The following is a 19,958-nucleotide window of genomic DNA, read 5'->3' on the forward strand; positions in this document are numbered from 1 at the left end:
TTCTTTGGAGTTCAAAGCACAAGGGTAAACATTACATCACATAGTGATGAAGAGTGCATGAAGTATTCATCTCTCCACTCTTTGTTTGACAAGCAGTACTCTTGCATTTCTATGTGTTACAAAAGATGATGTGTCCTGATCTAAAATTGAGAAACCTATAGGTCACTCTGAAGTGAGAGATGTAACATTATGACGTCCCTTCCCGGACCCCCAGACCCATGTCCACACACATGTACTTTTTTCACCGCCGAGATGGTGAAGAAGGCTATTGACAAGATAAGGACTGGGAGAGCATATGATCACGATGGCTTGGTGGCTGAGCATTTCATGCATGCCAAAGATCTACTAGCAGAGCTTCTAGCAGTCATGTTTAACCGTGCCATGTGCGGGGACTTGCCTGATACCTGGAGCCTATCTACGTTTGTACCTATTTTCAAATCAGGAGACCTTATGGATCCTAGGAACTATTGCATTATCATGATTGGACACACATTGGCACGGTTGTACCGCATCCATTCTTGAGCAGAAGCTGAATAGATGGGCAAAGAGAGAGGGACTGCCTGCAACCGGGCAGGCAGGATTCAAAAGAGGTTTTTCTACTCTTGACCATACCTTGACACTCAGGGCCATCATCGAGGAGGGCAGATCCCATGGGAGACGGATCTATTGTAGCTTTGTGGATTTCCGCAAAGCATTTGACACAGTACCTAGAGCTAGACTGATGCGCAGATTACAAGAGATGGGAGTACCCACAAAGCTGATTTGGGGGATCATTGTACAAATCAGTAGCATGGCATGTACGCACTTTAGAGGGTCTTTCCACAACGGTCACTCTACTATTGGGGTGAAGCAAGGCTGCCCGCTCTCTCCTACTCTATTTGGTATGTATGTGGATGAGGTTTCTGACTACATTGAGAGAGATGGGGATAGAGGTGCACCGCTGGCGGGGACATGGATCCCGCTATTGTTATACGCTGATGATATTGTGTTGATCTCCTACTCTCCGGAAGGGATGCAACGTCACTTGGATGCTTTGCATAGGTTTGCCCATGAAAGTGGTTTGTCTGTCAACCTTGAAAAAACCAAGGTCATGATATTTAATACCACCCCATAGTGGATCAAGAGGTCAGCATCCGCATTCACATATGGCCAGGAGAAAATGGAGTATACAAATGCTTACACTTACCTCAGAGTGGTTTTTAGTGAACTAGCATTCTCATTAAGGAGAGCAGCAGAGACTAGATTGACAAAAGCCCATTCGGCATTGGGTAGACTGGAGAGGATGTGTTCACAAGTTCAGTTTCAGGAGCCTCGGACGAAGCTCTGGCTCTTTGACACTCTAGTGGCCTCTGCATTGCTCTATGGAGCTGAGATATGGGGGTCTTCATTGGATCGTCACGGGAGGACGGGTCGCACTGATGGATGGAAGGACATGGAGAAGACCCTAGTCTCTTGATCTCGCGGCTCATTAGAGCCAAAGCCTCAGTACCACATGCCATTATCCGAGCAGAGCTAGCTGCCCCCCCACTAGTAGTTGAGGCGTTCACTAGATCTGTCTCCTTCATACACCGCATGTGGGCACTTCCCAGAGACAGATACGCCCGCCTTGGACTTGAGTCCTCTCGACAATTAGCCATGTAGGGAGATACGGCATGTTGGTATGAAGAGATGAAATCCTGGTTCCAGGCGCATGGGTTCAATATAGACTGATTGCCTCCCTTCTAGTACTCACTGGACGCACCCTCCATGACTCTTACACAGCCCGAAATCACCAGGCTCATCCACCAAGACCTGGTTCAGCTAGACACCAGGAGGACATGGATACAGCCAACACAGGAGCTGGGCACGAAGATGGCTTTCTACAGAGAACATCTTCTCCCGCTTACAGCAAACGGTTTTGTGACGAGGCGCAGATACATGGACACCCACTTGTCTCATGGGGTACGGTGCGCTATTGGCCAGATATGCACATCTTCACACCAGCTGCGGATCGAGACTGGGAGATACAACGGAGTACCAGCAGAGGCCAGGACATGCCCCTGTGTGACATGGAGCCTGAGATAGAGTTACACTACACATGCCACTGCCCCGTATACTACGAGATACGAGGCCGCTTCCACTGCTTGTTCAGAGAGGGCTTTGGACCACTCTCCATAGTCATGAGGTACGAGGATCGGAGATGCCTGGTTTTGTTTTTGCTCGAGCTGCGTAGACGCAGAGAGAGCCTGCTGAGAGAAGAGGTCAGCCAATCCTAGAGACACATCACAGACTTCTTTAGAGCAGACACTGGACACCCAGAGGACCTACTACCACAACAGTCTCACACCAGAGGCACACTGATCGACCGAGCAACTAAATTGGGGAGATCCAGACGCCCACGAATGCAGAAGACTACACAACTTCGACGGAGGCTACATCAGAGGATCCGGATCACTTTGGCCCGACATGCATGACGCCCGGTAAGACTGCTACTATGGAGGAGATTGATGAGATCCGCCAACGACCAATGTTAGATCTCTTGTGACTCGTGGTTTAGCTATCCCAGCTAGCTGCTTATTTCACACCTACCAGCTTAGGATTTCATAGTATTTATATGTCACGTGACACATCCAACCCTATGTGTCCGTGGACAAGTTACAACATGACCAGGGTTCAGTTCAGTCAAGTCAATCTAGAATAGGAAGTGACCTGGCACTTTTGTGAGTCTGTTCGCAGACCGTGCATGTCCAGACACTTAGATTAGATGCATATCCTCTGGTTGCGCATAGCATGATCATCAGATTTCTTCAGAACCCATCAGGAGCATTTTCTAGTGCATTGAACCTATTTTCCCTATTTTTGACATTTTTCACTTACTATTTTTAAGTGACTTTTGTTGGGAACTAGGTAGGGCAAATTGACAAGTGTAGTATATAAGAAAACCTAGCGCTAGCAATTCTGGCAGAAGAGACAACAGGAGCACTTGCTCAACAGGCAACTTCTCAGCAAGACCAACCTCCGCAACAGACCTAGCATTTTCAGCCCATCTGAGAAGCTAGCATTTTTGCAAGACACCTGGCGTTTGTACAGCAGATCAGCCCCCGCGACAAACAGAAGATAGCAGATTCCATAGCCACAAGCAGATCAGTCCAACGTTAGCAGATTCCCACCGCAGGAAGACATCCAGCCTTAGCATTTTTGGATTGCAGTTCAGCCCTTAGCGTTTTGCAGTTCCATCGCAACAAGATCAACAAGTAGACCAGCGTTTTCAGTTTTCAGCCGTCAAGCATCGCAGTAAAACCCCCAAACCTCGCAGATCTTACCTTCCCGCAACAGATCCTCGCCGCACAGTGAGATACATCAAGGTTTACAGTTTCAGCCCGGAAAACGCAGATTTCAGCATCTGCATTTTCAATGCGTCGTCGTTGCATCATCGTCATCGCCGTCGTCATTGACGTAGAGTCAGAATTCAGCAGATAAAGATTTGCAGATTTCAGCCTTAGCATTTTCAGATTTCAGTCCGTCTCGTCGTCGTTCTCATCGTCGTCGACATCATCGGCAAGTCCAAGCATTGTAGAGATTTGTGCAATCATAAGTAGACCGCTGTCGCCATAGAGAGTGGGGCCTTCGGAGGAGGTTTTACAACATTCTGGTGTCTCTTCTCTCTCTATCTCTCAGTCTCATGCACCTTCATTCACAATGTCTATTCACTTTGTTTGTGTCCATTACACTCTCTCACTAAAGGAACGGAAGGCTCTCCCTTCCGTAAGTTAAAGGAACCTTGAGCACAGTTCGGAGCACTCATCTTGAGCAAAGTTCAACATTCACTTCCGCTACACCTTACATTGGTATCCACAAGAGATGGGAGTACCCACAGAGCTTCGTCATCGACATCGTCACCGACATAGAGTCAGAATTCAGCAGATAAAGATTTGCAGATTTCAGCCCTTAGCATTTTCAAATTTCAGCCCGTCTCGTCGTCGACATCGTCGGCAAGTCCAAGCATTGTAGAGATTTGTGCAATCAATAGTAGACCGCTCTCGCCATAGAGAGTGGGGCCTTCGGGGAGGGTTTGACAACATTCAGGTGTCGTATTCTTCTCTCTCTATATCTCAGTCTCATGCACCTTCATTCACAATGTTCATCCAATTTATTTGTGTCCATTGCACTCTCTCATCAAAGGAACGGAAGGCTCTCTCTTCCGTAAGTAAAAGGAACCCTTGAGCGCAGTTCGGAGCACTCATCTTGAGCGCAGTTCGGAGCACTCATCTTGAGCAAAGTTCAACATTCATCCTTATATCATTTCATTTTTGCTACTCTGACTTTGTATCAGATTATAGCAGGCTACAGTGTCACTTTCACAGGACACAGTTAGTACAGTTGGTCTAGGCTGGTTCACACTGGACGGACCCTCTGGACCCTCTGGCCTAGGGAGTGACACGTGGCAGGGTACCGACGCTGGTATAGTGGACTTCGTGGCCAAGTCACCACATGGCTGACATTTATGAGCCGTTGGTGGCTCTTTATGGTGGTACATATGAGTAGTAGCGGTTGGTGATCGTTATCATCTTCTTCACCTTTGGTCCAACATCGTCGTCGAGAGCAGTAAGTCTATACACAGAGCACGTCTTCACCATCCCGACACATTTGAGCCTCGACACCCCCATTGTACCTGTGAGTCCAGGGCTGGAGCTGAGTGTGCTGCCACGCCAGAGTCTGTATTAGTCTTTGAGATAGTCGAGTCATATGTTCTGGTCTGCTGTTGTGTCCTTGTGAGCTCTGTTGATGTCTACTGTTTCCTTTCTGTTCAGTCTGTTTGAGTGAGATTGTCACGCACATTGCACTGAGGACCACCCACTGTAGAGAGCACGACATATTATCCGCGCTACAGGTGCTCGCATTTTGGCGATCACGGTGGGACCTCAACTGAAATCTCACTCTGTGAGATGCAAATCTCGAAGCTAGTTGTGTCTATCAAGCTTTGCCTACCTTGCCTTGCACTGTTCTCCTCTCGCCTGGTCCAACACGCCCTAGTCTCTCTTGCCCTAGTCATCTCTCGCCCTGGTCCAACCTGCCCTCCTCTCTGGTCTAGACCTCCTCGACCCTGGTCTAGTTCTCTTTGTCCCTGGTCCAACCTGGTCTAGTCACTTGCCTGGTCTAGACCCTGGTCTAGTCCTCCTCGTCCCTGGTCCAGCCTGGTCTAGTAGAGTCTAGACTAGTCTGCAACCAGTTCAAGGTTTTCTTGCCCAAAGCTTGGTTGGTTTGGTGGTCGCTGCATGACCCATACAAGGCGGTCAGTCGAGCGTCAAAGCACACTCCTGAGTCCTCTGAAGTACTACAACAGAAGACGACCCTTGGAACCTGTTAGAAGTCCATCAACCTCATCACCCATACCTCCACATACGGCATCACCCAGTCCTCCCTTCGGTTCCACATCTTCCAGATCACCTTCTCTAGTGAAGCTCTCTCCTATTCTGCTACAGCAGGCTACTGAGCAACAGGCTCAGCAAGGGCCCATGGAGCCATTGGCTAGCGTTTTGGCTAAGGTAAACATCAAGTTACCTACATTCAAAGGTCTCTCTTCAGAAGATGCTGACGACCATGCAAGGAGGTTTGTATCTCTTTGTAGGGGTCGTGGTCTTAACAGGGAAGATGCTTATTTGATACTCTTTCCATCCACCTTGGATGGCTTAGCAGACAAATGGTACAGCCAGTTTGTAGAGAACCAGTTTGCAACTTGGGCGGCCTTAAGACAACAGTTCTGTGCAGCTTTCAGGCCAAGTGACTACCAGGAGAAGGTGTTGGATGAGTTGGCCAACATGGTGCTCCAGCCAGAGGAGACTTTTGCAGAACTTATGACGAAACCAAGTCTCTGGTTGCCAAGCTTCCCCAGCAACCAGGTGAATTTATGGTTAAGAAGTGGGTAGAGAAGGTGCTTCCCAAAAGTTCTCAACAAAAACTACGAGTTCAGATTTGTTTTTACACTTTTCACACTTAGTACTTTAGTACTAAGGTACCCAGACATTGTAACAGATTCACCACTTTTGTATCAGTTTGGTCTCATAGGTCATTCTGGCCTTTTGAAGACGTTAATATAACATTTCATTTCATTTCTCTCTCTCTCTCTCTCTCTCTCTCTCTCTCTCTCTCTCTCTCTCTCTCTCTCTCTCTCTCTCTCTCTCTCTCTCTCTCTCTCTCTCTCTCTCTCTCACATGAGATATCAGGATCAGAGATGTCTCGGATTATTTCTACTTGAGATACAGAGACATAGAGACTCTGTACTGAGAGGGCATAGACAGAGACAGTCCCAGAGACGCATCTCAGATTTCTTCAGTACAAGTACCACAGAGGTAGAGGGGACACCACCATCACAGAGCTCAGTTCCCACCCATACACACACCAGCGGTACTCTCATTGACCGGGCTATAGAGTTGGGGAGATCGAGACAACCGCGACTGAGGAGGGGAGCCACGCAGCACCGACGGAGATTGCGGCAGAGGATCCATAGGATTCTAGCACAACACCTAGAGTGTCGATCGGGATAGGCTTCATGCTACTGCTATATTGTATCATGATGACACTTATCCCCACTTTGTACCTTTGTGGCATGATACCATTGCTCAGCTTACCAGCCACCCATAGGAGTCGACAACACTCCTATCTCAGTTTTTAGTTTTTAGTTTTCTTTGTTTGTACCCAGACTTGGTACTAGACTCATCATTGTAATCAGTTTGGTCTCATATGTCATTTTGGCCTTTTGTAGACGTTAATATATCATTTCATTTCATTTCATCTCTCTCTCTCTCTCTCTCTCTCTCTCTCTCTCTCTCTCTCTCTCTCTCTCTCTCTCTCTCTCTCTCTCTCTCTCTCTCTCTCTCTCTCTCTCTCACATGGACGATGATTTTGTGATCAGACCAGGATACATGGACACTGAATCTATCCCACGGGATACGATGTGCTATTGCTCAGATACGCACATCCTCACATCAGCTAGAGATCGAGACAAGTAGTTTTAGAGTACCCGCTGAGTCCAGGATTTGTCAGGTGTGCCAGATAGATCCAGAGACAGAGCTACATTACATATGTCAGTGCCCAGTATACTATGAGATACGAGGCCGCTTACACTGTCTATTCAGAGAGGGTTTTGGGCCACTTTCTAGAGTCATGAGATACCAGGATCAGAGATGCCTCGGATTATACTTACTGGAGATTCGCAAGCACAGAGAGGACCTCTTGAAGAGGGGCACAATGAGAGAGATCCAGCAACAGCAGAAGATCACAGATTTCTTTTAGTCACAAACAGAGGAGTCCGAGCAGCCCCAACAGCATAACAACACCAGAGGCATACTGCTTGATCGGGCGATAGAGTTGGGGCGGTCCCGTCGCCCACAGATGAGGGGGCCCTCTCGACATCGACGCAGATTGCGACAGAGGATCCATAGCATACTGGCGCGATATAGGAGCCGTCCCGACAAAGTGCCTACCTTGGAGGACATTAAATCTCTATAGCCTTTTGGATACTGATGTATATGTATATGATGCCTTGTCGACTGCCAGAGAGCTCCATTGTATCAGCTCACCCTTTGTATTCCTTTTGTATCAGCTTTCACCCCACCCCTACCTACTATTTTCTTTTCAGTTCTTTGTACTTTTTGTACCCAGACCTGGGATTAGATTCACCACATGTAACCTTTTGGTCTCATAAGTCCTTTTGGCCTTTTGAAGACGTTAATATTATATTTTATTTCATTTCATTTCTCTCTCTCTGAGAGGAGTTATTGTGTTCACAGGTTCAGTTTCAGGAGCCTCCGGCGAGCTCTGGCTCTCTCTCTCTGACACTTTGGTGACTTCCGCATACTTTATTTTGAACAATGAACTAAGGAGTTAAATACAGGAACGTACTTGCTAAGTTACATGTTAAACCTCTCTTTAATACCGACAATTCAAAACCCACCTTGAAACTATATCCTAGCCAGGGTCAAATATAGTTAAACTTGTTAAAACTCTGGTTGTTTTGGAGCTTGCCTTTAAGAAAACCGAGAGATAAACACAAGTATTAGTATAATACAGGAAAAAACTTCAAAAATTTGACCTGAATACAAGGAAATCTTCAAAGACTTTCTTTTCCCTTTTTTCACCGAATAAAGAAAAAATAATTTACCTTGGATACAGTTTGGACTGAGTTTGGACTCACACACACACACATTGGTCATTGTCATAGAATTGTATTAACTCCTATGGCCATACATTACTCTGGTCACCTTGGATTTATGTTTTAACCAGGGTCAAGAGGAGTTTGATCAACTAAAATTGTAAAATCCCGAGATGGTTTTGAGCTTGCATTCATGAATATCGGGAGCAGACACTTGGTGTACCATTAGAAATGATTTGGGGCATCTACTCTCTCTTTGAGGTGAAAGGCCGCGCTGTCCAGAAGGCACCTCAAAGCCCATTGCTAGCATGATTTGTGTGAAGCAAGGGTAGCCCAAACTCACCTACTCTGTTTGTGCTCTACATCGACGAATATCAGAGTACATTCTTCGCGCAGGAGGCATAGGCATGGATCTAGTAGGTGCTCCAGTTCACATTATGCTATATGCTGATGATATTGTCTTGGTCTCTGAGTCACAAGAGGGACTAAGATCCATCTACAGGTTTTGCACCCGAAGAGGACTCACATACAACCTTCTACGAACATAATGATAAAAACTTGAGGAAGATGGAGAAAAGACCTTATCATAAATCTTGTTGAGCCTGGATCACCTTGTCTACCAGCTCTTCCTCGAAGCTGCATGCCCAATGCTCACTTGACAAACCATAAAAAACAATGCCTCCAAATGTGAAATTGGAGCACTAGTCATGTTTCCCATGCACCATAGAGCCTCACCTGATTATCAATTCGCCGGGATTCATGCAAAGATGTCCCAATTACATGCAGACCACCAACTGCCTTCACTTCGTCGCCTTCCTTGAGGCAATGGGCTTGACAATCTTTCAAAACTGAGAGATATGCAACGGCAACAGCAGCACCCAAAGTAATAGTTTCTGCCCCTTGACAGCCAGCCATTATCTCCAGCTCCTGCTCGGTCTTTTGAAGTGGAAGGTCTAAGAACGAGGCAACCTTCCTTTTGGCCTCAGTGTAATTCCAATTCTCGCCACCTTTCCCAACAACATACTTGGCTATTCCAGAACACAAGTTAGCAAGGATTTTCATTAGAACCACCCATCACCATTCAAGAGACACTAGTGTCCGCACCTGTCACAGCTGCTTTAGCAAGTTTAGCACGGCTTGCTGGACTAAATCTAACCCTTGAGAAAACCTGTACAGCATGTACAGCTAATAAGAGTGGAAAATTTATGCAATGTGTTAAAACAAAGGACTGTCACCTACAATGGACGGAGCAGCAGCCACAGCACCAACAGCCTCTTTCGTCAACATTGGGAGAACCATTTCTTCAATAGCTTCTTTGGCAAGCATCTGTACAGGCAAATATCCATGTCAAACAGCAAACCTAGAGTAAACTTTACACAGGGCTCACAGCTTACTTCTGGATTTCCTCCAAGAATGATATCAGTTCCTCTACCAGCCATATTTGTGGAGATAGTAATGGCCCGTTTCCTTCCAGCCTGGGCAACAATTTCTGCCTCCCTGGCTGCATACTATTAAGAATTGAAGCAACATTAGTACTCTACAAGGAAGTAATCACCCCATCCCTGATACGAAAGGAGTCTTGTAAATATAGTATCCATGTTTCTAGACTCAATAACTGGGATACAACAGCCTTACCTTCGGTCGAGCATTCAAAACATTATGCGAAAGTCCAATCTCCTTTAAAAGTTCAGAAAGTATTTCTGACTGCTCAACACTGCAAAATTTTGGATGCAACAGCAATCACAAAGGCTTTACAGAGAAGAATAACAATGAACTTGACATACAGCTTTCAAAGTTTACCCTTTTGATTGGAGCTCAATAAACACAACTAGGGTGTCCTGTTACGTAATTCTGAGCACCTTTACAAATGCAACCTATGCATGAATCCTAAGCATTTGCATTCATATCTTATATAACCCCTGCCTATTTCAATTCACCGCAACCTATCAGAAGCATAGGAGCCGCTCTCCCAGCAATCACCCCTGTCCCTCTTATATGCCCTCTATCCTTATGCAACCTTACAACCCCCTGATATATCTTTATCACAATGGAAAGAGCGATTCTTTTTAAAACTCCTTTCAATCAATCAAGCCACTTCTACCTACTCTTTTCTTTAAGAGAACCTATTTTCTATTTATCACCCTGAAGAATGCCAAATTCAGTGTCAGAAGCACAAATAAAGATAATTTCAACAATACAATATAACCATCGGCTGCTGGCTCACAGGCTCCTTGCAAGTTGTATACTCATGGTATTCATCTCTAAGTGAATATAAACATAAGCTCTATCATGCTCCTCGTGATAGCTTTCATAAGGTGGTCCATCATGTTGCATCTTAAACATTCATTGGTCTGTTTGTAACCAAAATCCTCTGAGAGCGAACGGCTGCCTCTTGCTCATGTCAGATACTCTCGAGTCTTTGAGACTCCATGGAGGGAGCCACCGCCACCTCGATGGAAGGGACACGTGACTCAAGCTGAATACAGCATGTAAACAATGTACCAAAATTGACACTAACTACTGAACCACCCGAAACGTTGCTCGTAACCAAAAGATAATTTAACTTCAAAGCGGTGTACCTATCATCTATTTATAAAGCGAGAAGCATTAAAATCTTCATACCGTAGGGCCACATAATCTTCCACCAGGATCAAGTGGAAATCCCGCCATCAAGGCAAAGGCACACTCAACTAAGATAAACAAACAGCACAATGCCTCTTCCCATCAGACAATCTCTTCAATGCTTCCATCTGTGATGGTCGGGGTTGACTTAACCCAATCCCTGACCTCGCCACGTGTATGAGAGCATCCAATTGATCTGGCAACAGGAGCTCTCTGAGAGAATTTACAAATATCGTCCTGACAATCTTTGCTTTCATATAAAAAAACAAGACTTCTCCATTGCCTGTTAGTTTTCAAAAATCCCCAAAAGCTCACAAAAAGTTCACTTTTTTATGGCCCTGCGTGCAAGAAACCTCTGCACCCAAGCCCTCTCAAAAGAAGAAATATTGATGTGGGCAGTGGACCTCACTGCTACAGTACATCTCGCCACACCAGCCAAGCTCATGGGGAAGAGACATGAGAAACGAAGATGAGATGGGGCAGGTGGTAGCAGTGGTGGAGCTGAGGGAAGCAGCCACAGGGCAACACCAGGCAACATGAAAGGTACAAAGGGAGCAGGGCACAAAAGTGAAGAACAGATGGCGACAGCTAAAGGGGACGGTAGTGGGCCTCTGCTAGAGCAACCAGGGCAAGATAGCAAGACCGCTGGCGAGGTGTTGCTAAGTTGGTTATTCTATGTACATCTAGATTAAGTAAATATAATTCTGAAGACAGGCACATAAGAATTACCACCAGAACATTGTAGATGTAGCCTCAGAGCATGACTAGAGTACCCTTGACAAAACATCCATTAGACCAACTTAAACCAGAACTTTCTGCTCCCTCACTAAAGGGATACCTGAAACAATTGAGCAAGTTTTTGGTGACAGATCTGATACGGCCTAATGTTTCTTCATATGGTTCTCCAGTTCCCATTATTGAGAGAAAAGGAGGCATGTGTCGAATCCACATAGACTATCCAGTGAGGAAAAGCATATAAAGTCTCAAGAAATGCGCAGAAACAACAATCCCTAATTCAAAAGTCTCACAAAGAGGCCTAAACTGCAAGCACATAGTGAGAAAAAGCAAGGTTGGAGACTCAGCAAAAAACAAGTACATAGAACAAATTCTCATTTTAATGGAGGATTCACCACCTCATCTTTTGATTAATTGATAATAAGAAACGCTACGATATAGTTGAGTCTCGTTCACGAAGATACACCAAATCAAAACGATGGAAACATGGTAGCTGCAAGGACAGACCTGGTTGTTCCCACAAGTACTGGTCGACCATGTTCATACATTTGTAATACCTCTTCCTTCACTCCAAGCCATTTTCCTTCCATGGTCTACACAAAACCATGATTCCTCAGTTTTTTCTGGACTTAAAAGAAAGCAACAAGAAAACTGAAAAAATGAAATAATGGCAAGAAAATACTACATACTGGATAAAGTTGAAGTGGAAGATCGACTCTGATATTTGGTAAGTTGGTTGGAACCTCTACCACAGGCATTTGAAAGATGCTTAAGAACTCTTTCTCCTGGCAGAAAAAGTCAGAAATCAATTTTATGTTGACCGTATCTTTATCAACTTGTGCTCTAAACCTTTGCCCAGAACATCTTCAAGTTTGCCTCTTACCTAAAAATTAGACACTGAAAAGGAAAAATATGATGTGAAACAATTAGAATAGTTTTCACGTTGCTTGCATGAAGGCACATTTTCTGTTTACCTCCGTTTTTGCTGTACCTGTCATGCCAGAAGTTTTAGAGTACAGCCTGTATAAAGATTGGTTCGTAATTTGTGCAGCAACAACCGTCTCTTCCTGTAACAGAACACCTTGATTAAAGCAGCTATATTTCCCCTTTTCTAGAGCAGAACCTTTGTTATTTCTATACCCGAATCTCAACGCCTTCTTTTGCTTCAACAGATTGATGAAGACCATCTGACCATCTTCTATTCTCAACAACTCGTCCTGTAAACTGCAATAAGTATATAATTTTAGCTATGGATTTGCATGCTGACATTCTTTCGGGAAATACAAAGTTGAACCTTTCATTTTACTCCCATTTAGGAGGTACTTGCTTAGGAAAGAAAACCAAAAGAAATACCTCATCAACAATCTGTACAGCACCATCCTTGACAATATAATCTACATCACGCTGATAAAATTCTTTGGCACAAAGAGCAGACACAACAAATCTGTCATACATAAACAAGGCAAAGTAAACATGCATCTTACTACTTTTCAACTATGTTTACTTGATTGAGGAAACAAACAATAAGGTCCAGATATAACACTAGCCCTTCTTGAAGGGCAAGAATGTCTTAGCACCATCTGTAAGTACCTGGCCCAAGGATCTTTCTCACTCCAAAGATCATCCGTATCCAAAGCAAGCTCTGCAGCAGTTATGCCTTCCTCAGTGAGCTCCACACTCTTCTCCATAGGCTGTGTTGTGTAATGCTGCAATATTGTTGGACAACATACTACAGTTTAACGTTTCTCTGACCTCAATGCCAGAACTGGTCTGTACCAGCACGAATGACGATATTATTTAAATATTAAAACATTATGTTGCAAAAAAGTTCAATAGAAATGGGAGAATGACACATACAAAAAAGATAGACCACCACTTCAGACAGTAAAAATTGTGTTAGTCTGCATGCATGCACATTTGTACAATTTTTTTCTCTCCTCTTTTTTTCTTTTTTTAGTGTGTGTGTGTGGGTTTGAGGGCAGGGGGGGAGGGCCGGGGGGGTGGTTCAGCTCTCACCTGTTTTCGTACTAGCAACTCGGCTACTTTAGCAGCAACAGGAAACCTGACAACATCCTTGCTAGACTGTAATGGAAGTTCATGCATAAAGAAAATACAATCGCTATTAAGCATCGTTCAAGTTGCACTGCAAAAACAGAAAAGAGAAACAGGAGGACACTTAACTGTGGTGCTAATAATCAAGGGGTTTCGTCCCTCATCAATGAGCACAGAATCCACCTCATCAACAATGGCATAATTGAAGGGCCTTGGCCTGTATCAAAGAACTTTTATTTGGCTAATAAAGCGGAACACCTCGTATACAGAACAAAATCACGTATAGAAAGCATAAAGAGCACCATCGTAGTACTTGAGCTTCCTTTTGCTGACTTATATTATCTCGCAAGTAATCAAATCCAATTTCCTGATAATAACACAGAGTCAAGAAGATCAACATTTCATTTCTATCTACAACCTTAAACTGCTTGAATGCCTAGTAAATACAAGAATACTGTGAGCATCATATAATTCAGAACAGGAACAATCCTTGATAAGTTAATGAGTAAGCATTCATGCATTATCTACAAGATACTTACAAACACTTGACACATTACAGAAATGGCTAGAAAAGCTCAAGTACTTCAGGAACAAAAGGAAAAAAAAATCTTTTTTGCTTGGTCTAGCGGGATAAACAACCATACTGTATGATTTGACACCCTATGACGAGACCCTCTCAATCTGTGATTGCAGCAACAAGCTGCCAGCCAATCAAGCAAGGTTTAAACCTAATTTTAGGCAGAATGACATTATCTTAGATGTAGAAATGATATGAAATGATATATTAATGTCTTCAAAAGGCTAAAATGACCTATGAGACAATCCGTTACAAATTGGTGAATTTGATACCATGTCTGGGTACAAAAAGAAATACAAAAATGAATCTAGAAGTGATAATCTATATGTGATCATTGATACAATGGGTGCCCAATACAAGAGGGTGATATAATGGTGATGAATCCATCCTCAGCTATACTCTAGATGTCAAGATAGTATGGCTCGAATCCTCTGTTGTAATCTCCATCGATGCCGTGAAGCTCCTCTCCTCAGTCGTGGGTATCTCAATCTCCCTAGCTCCAATGCTCGGTCAATGAGAGTACCGCGGGTGTGAGTATGCGGTGAGCTTTGCAGTGGTGGATGCTCCTCTATCTGTCCAGTGTCTGGTGTGAAGAAATCGGTAATCTGTCTCTCGGATTCTCTCTCTCAAGATCTCCTCAGTAAACTATCTCTGTGTTTGTGTAACTCGAGTAGATATAGTCCAAGACATCTCTGGTCCTAATAGCTCATGACTCTGGAGAAGGGTCCGAAGCCTTCTCTGAATATACAGTGGAAGCGACCCTGTATCTCATGCACTGATATATATAATGCATCTCCGTCTCTGGCTCTGTATGGCATAGGCGGCATATCCTCCTAGCTGCTGGTATCCCTATGAATCTTCCATTCTCAATCTCAAGCGGGTGTGAAGATGTTCGTATCTAACCAATGGCACACCTATGCCCTCCTGGTCCTCATCCTGTCAATGGCCGTCTTTACCATCTCAGTGGTAAAGAAGGCACTTGTAGATGGGCATGGCTCAAGAGGATCTGGAAGGGGTGTCTGTCCATGGACCGTATATAAGGATGTCCCACACATCAGGGGAAGTAATCACTGGGGGAAGGAAGTGCTCATGAAAGAAACGCCATGCCTCTTTTAAGTCTCTACTCAATAACAACTGATATGAGCTAGGAACACTCGCTTCTTCCGTTGCACAAGGCGCCAAAAGGCTATCCGAGATTGTCTGTGATTGATGACCCCTACGAGAAGATCCCTCTGAAGCCGTGCTCTCATCTCTCTACACTCCTCGTAATACCGATTTTTCTGAGGCATGCTCCTAGAACAGATTCTCTGGTCAAGCTGAGTGTGTGGGTATGCCTCTGTTGCTACATCATGCAATGTCTCAGTCAATAAAGTGGTCATCTCCTCCATTGAAAGTCCTGGCTTGGCTGTTGTACATAGACGACTATAGATCTCCTTTGCATGAGCAGTCGGTCTTTGGTGTAAATGTATAGCGGGTATGTGTCCTCCCTCTTGACACCTGGGCTCTACTGTATTGTACTGAAAGGAGACGGAAAGTGTCAAGAGAGCATGCTCCATGGCTATACCCATTGGTATGGGTCCTACCATGAAATCTTGAATGCAAGGGATAAAGCTCGGTTGTGCTGGCCCCATGCCTCTATGTGGAAAGCATGTGAAACCAGCCGCTCTAGGAAAACGTTGTAGGCCATTAAGTATGGTCAGACCATGTGTAGTTGCCATCTCCGCGAGATGTTTTCCATACTCTGTCTACTCTCTATCCTGTGAATGTTTGTCAATTCCCAAATCTCCTACATCCAGCTCTCTAAGCATCTCCTCTAAAGAGTCATAGAAGACTGTCTGAGCATTGCACGTCCGAGCATTGAAGTCCCCTAGTAGGATGTTGTCACCATCCCTGAAAAACTCCCATATGTCATCGTCTAGGATAGAGAAAGGTGAATGCCCTCTAGACCCGGCATAGATTGATGCATTGGGGGGAAAGTAGCATATGGCAATGTATAAAAATCAGCCTGTGTCGGCTCTCAACCTCACCCACATGTATCTAGCATGATCATCTCTTTGTACAATGTGTAGAATTGGCAGTCGCTCCTCTCCGAATAATACTACTACTTCCATTGGTCCTCTGCTCCCATGCTCAGATCTCATCTCAGTCCGGCAAGCTCCCTCCCATCTATATCCCGTCCCATGTGGCATCTATATCCCATCTCTGAATAATACTACTACTTCCCTTGGCCCTCTGCTCCCATGCCATCTTCAGTATGGTCTCATAGGTCTCACACCGTCATGCTCTACAATCACCACCCGACCATCTCTACAGAAGGCTATTTTCCCTTCTCCCTTGCTTCTGTAATCTCTCGCATCACCTCTGCCAGCTACGAGAGGGTGAGATTATCACCGAGAAAAATACCTGTCTGCTTAAGGTTTTGCCTCTTCTTCTTCAAGAACTTATCCTCCAAGGAGGGGCAATGTAGTACGAGTGCTTTTGTCATTTGAGGACTCTCCCGGGCTTTGGGAGACTGAATGTTTAGTTAAAATGAAGCCAACTTGCCACTTGTGAACCACTACAATAATAGCAAACTCAATTCTAGATAACACTCGAGTCTAGGCACAAAGGGGTGCAATTTACCTCTCAAGGCATTACCCTAACATGGGCCCCTTGCGGTATTTCTTGTTATATGCGTGAACAATTGCACCTCAGCACGTAGAGTTCACCTCTCAAAGCATTGTCCACTCAAGAGCTGCCCCTTGCAGTATTTCTTGGTATGTTCAAGAACAATCGTGATTGCAAACGTTCTATGAGCCCACTCACACAATCTAGTAAACAATGGGCACCCTAGGCTTTAATCAATACGTCAAGGGGGCCCCAAAGCTACCAAAGTTCACAAAATTGTCCCGCAAGCACTAGGCCCATCAATCCCTACGATTGTCCAAACAGCTTTTCACGCCATCAGTCCGTCTGTACAGCTCACCGTGTCAGCCTACCAGGTCATTGTCTAGACATGACACCATGTCAGCAGAACATACGACGTGCCACATCAACAGTCCTCTCTCACAAAGCAACGTTGCTCAAAGAGCAGATAAAGGATAGAGAGGTTTGGAACAAGGAGAGAGACACAATGAAGGAAGAGATGGCCGACGGACGTTCTCAAGGTGGAGATCGCCTCCCTCCGAAAGCACCCATTAAGAAAAGAAGGGGAGATTGTAGAGACGAGCAAGGAAGCCGTCAAGGAAGAACTTACAAAAGCTATCTCGTAGAGCATTGAGGGAAAGACCAAGGCCACCAAAGAAGGATGGGTGAAGGTAGTGAAGCGGAACATCCAGAAAGAGATCCAGGACAAGGCAGAGGAAGAGGCTAAAGTCAACACCAAGAAGAAGAAATCCCTTCTCGTACACAACCCTTGAGGAGAAGATGCGTCTTGCACACCAACTCAACATAAAAGTCATCAGGTTAGTGGAGAAAAAGTCTCCACACCCAACATAAATAGAGAGAACTATGAACCAAGCTTCAGCACAAAGAAGAAGAGCCACCCCCTTCAACAAGATTTGGAGAGCCAGCAGAGACCTAACGAGAGAGAGAGAGAGAGAGAGAGAGAGAGAAATGAAATTTTATATTAACGTCTTCAAAAGGCCAGAATGACCTATGAGACCAAACTGACACAAAAGTGGTGAATCTGTTACAATGTCTGGGTACCTTAGTACTAGAGTACTAAGTGTGAAAAGTGTGAAAGTGTGAAAATAAATGTGAATGTGAAAAACTAAATACAACGTATTAAATAAACTTCTTAGGAGCATTCTGGGTGTCTGGCTAGAATGCTTCTAATCCTTTGTTGTAGTCTCCTCCGGTGAAGTGTGCTTCTGCATCTCGGTCGTGGTCGTCTCGATTTCCTAAGCTCAAACGCCATGTCAATGAGAGTGCCTTTGGTATGAATGTGGGTACTCCTTTGTGCTGGCTGCTGGCCTCTTGCTTCTTCTTCCACTCCTGCTTCTCTCGATCCGAAGAAATCTGTGATCTGCCTCTGAGGCTGTAGTGCTCTTTGTTTTCTCATTAGATTATCCCTGTGCCGATGTAGTTCCAGTAGGTACAAGCCTAAGCATCTTTGATCTTGGTATTGCATGACTCTATCTAGAGGTCGAAAGCCTTCTTTAAATAGGCAATGGAAACGCCCACGTATCTCATAGTATACGGTGCAATGGCATATGTAGTGTAATTCTGTCTCCGGCTCCATTCCGCATAACTTGCAAATTCTGCTCTCAGGTGGGATTCCCCTAAATCTGCCAAATTCAATTTCCAGCTGGTGTGAGGATGTACGAATCTGACCAATAGCACATCTCAAACCATGAGATAGGTATCCATGTAGCTCTGGCGAATCACAAATCCATCTTCAGATAGCTGTAGGAAGTTTTCTTTGCAGTCGGCCATCTTCGTGCCCAATTCTTGTGTAGGGTCTACCCATGTCCTCTTAGTATCCAACTGTATAAGATCCTGACATATGATTTTATTAATCTCCGTTCGTGTAATTGCCAGTGATGGAGCCTCAAGAGAGTATTGGAAGGGGGGTAATCTTTCCATACTGAACCCGTGTCTCTGAAACCACGAGGACAGTTGCGCATACCAGCATGATGTATACCCTTTCATTGCTAATTTGTCGAGAGTATTCGAGGGCCAGTCTAGTATATCGGCAATTATTTATATCCCACAAACCATGTATAAAGGACACTGATATGGTAAGAGCTTCAATTTCTATCGAAGGGGCAGCTAGTTCCGCTCGGGTAATCGCGTGTGGTACGGAGGCCTTGGCTCTAATCATTCGGGAAATCATAGATACCAAAGGTCTCTCCATTGACTTCCAATTATCCTGATCCACAGATGGTCCCCAAATCTGGACCCCATAAAGCATAGCCGAAGCCACCACAGTATCAAAGAGCCAAAGTTTTGTTTGTGGTTCCTGAAACTGCACTTGTGAACACATCCTCTCCAACCCTCCCAAGGCCGCCGAGGCTCTGGACAATCTAACATCCGCTGCTTTCTTAAGAGTAAACTTCGGTCTTGCAAATACCACACCAAGGTATGTGTATGCATCTGTGTACTCTAATGTATCCTGGCATATGCAAATGTAGGTGCCGATCTCCTAACCCACTGCGGAGAGAGAGAAATGAAATGAAATGAAATGTTATATTAACGTCTTCCAAAGGCCAAAGTGACCTATGAGACCAGAAAGTTACAATGCGGTGTATCTCATACAAAGTGAGATTAACAAAATAAATTAAACTAGGATAACAAAATATAAATACTGCGGAATCCTAAACTAAGCTGATGGGTGTGAAAGGTGAAAGGTGAAATGTGTGAACTAAGCAGTACAGTGTGTAGACAATATAAGAGGGAAGTAGAGATCCATCTTCATAAAGATCCATTTACATCTGCACTCTGGACGACAAAAAAGTATGGCTCGAATCCTTTGTTGTAGCCTCCTTCGAAACTGTGTAGCTCCTCTTCTCCATTGGGGTCGTCTAGATCTCCCAAGCTCCAATGCTCGGTCTATGAGAATGCCAGTAGTGCGGGCAGACCTCTCCACTATTGGCTGCTCCTCTGTCTGTTCTTCTGGGTGTACAATATCTAGTGTAAAGAAATCTGTGATCTGTCTTTGGGGTTGTCTCTCTTTAGCTCTCCTCAGTAAAGTTTCTCTATGCCTATGTAACTCAAGTAGATATAGCCCAAGACATCTCTGATCCTCATAACTCATGACCCTAGCTAGAGGCCCAAAACCTTCTCTGAATAGACAATGAAAACGGCCTCGTATCTCATGGTACACTATGCAATGCAATATGTGATGTACCTTTGTCTCTG

General features: G+C 44.7%; 1 protein-coding gene across 1 annotated transcript in view; it reads right to left on the bottom strand.

Annotated features, from left to right (window-relative positions):
- LOC147442845 (protein translocase subunit SECA2, chloroplastic-like) overlaps positions 1-19,958 on the bottom strand; it is a 111,553-nt gene that overhangs the window by 18,092 nt on the left and 73,503 nt on the right. The window contains exons 11-25 of the mRNA XM_086528861.1: positions 13,843-13,907; positions 13,670-13,757; positions 13,505-13,570; positions 13,079-13,194; positions 12,842-12,932; positions 12,629-12,712; positions 12,463-12,555; positions 12,178-12,273; positions 11,996-12,081; positions 9,767-9,845; positions 9,526-9,639; positions 9,371-9,457; positions 9,236-9,299; positions 8,867-9,159; positions 8,712-8,767 (exon numbers count right to left, since the gene is read on the bottom strand). Of these exons, the coding sequence (XP_086384987.1) occupies positions 8,712-8,767; positions 8,867-9,159; positions 9,236-9,299; positions 9,371-9,457; positions 9,526-9,639; positions 9,767-9,845; positions 11,996-12,081; positions 12,178-12,273; positions 12,463-12,555; positions 12,629-12,712; positions 12,842-12,932; positions 13,079-13,194; positions 13,505-13,570; positions 13,670-13,757; positions 13,843-13,907 (1,478 nt within the window). The remainder of the gene's footprint in view (positions 1-8,711; positions 8,768-8,866; positions 9,160-9,235; positions 9,300-9,370; positions 9,458-9,525; positions 9,640-9,766; positions 9,846-11,995; positions 12,082-12,177; positions 12,274-12,462; positions 12,556-12,628; positions 12,713-12,841; positions 12,933-13,078; positions 13,195-13,504; positions 13,571-13,669; positions 13,758-13,842; positions 13,908-19,958) is intronic.

This window comes from Adiantum capillus-veneris, chromosome 14, assembly GCF_014529385.1.
Source record: "Adiantum capillus-veneris isolate H3 chromosome 14, ASM1452938v2, whole genome shotgun sequence".
Lineage (NCBI taxonomy): Eukaryota > Viridiplantae > Streptophyta > Polypodiopsida > Polypodiales > Pteridaceae > Adiantum > Adiantum capillus-veneris.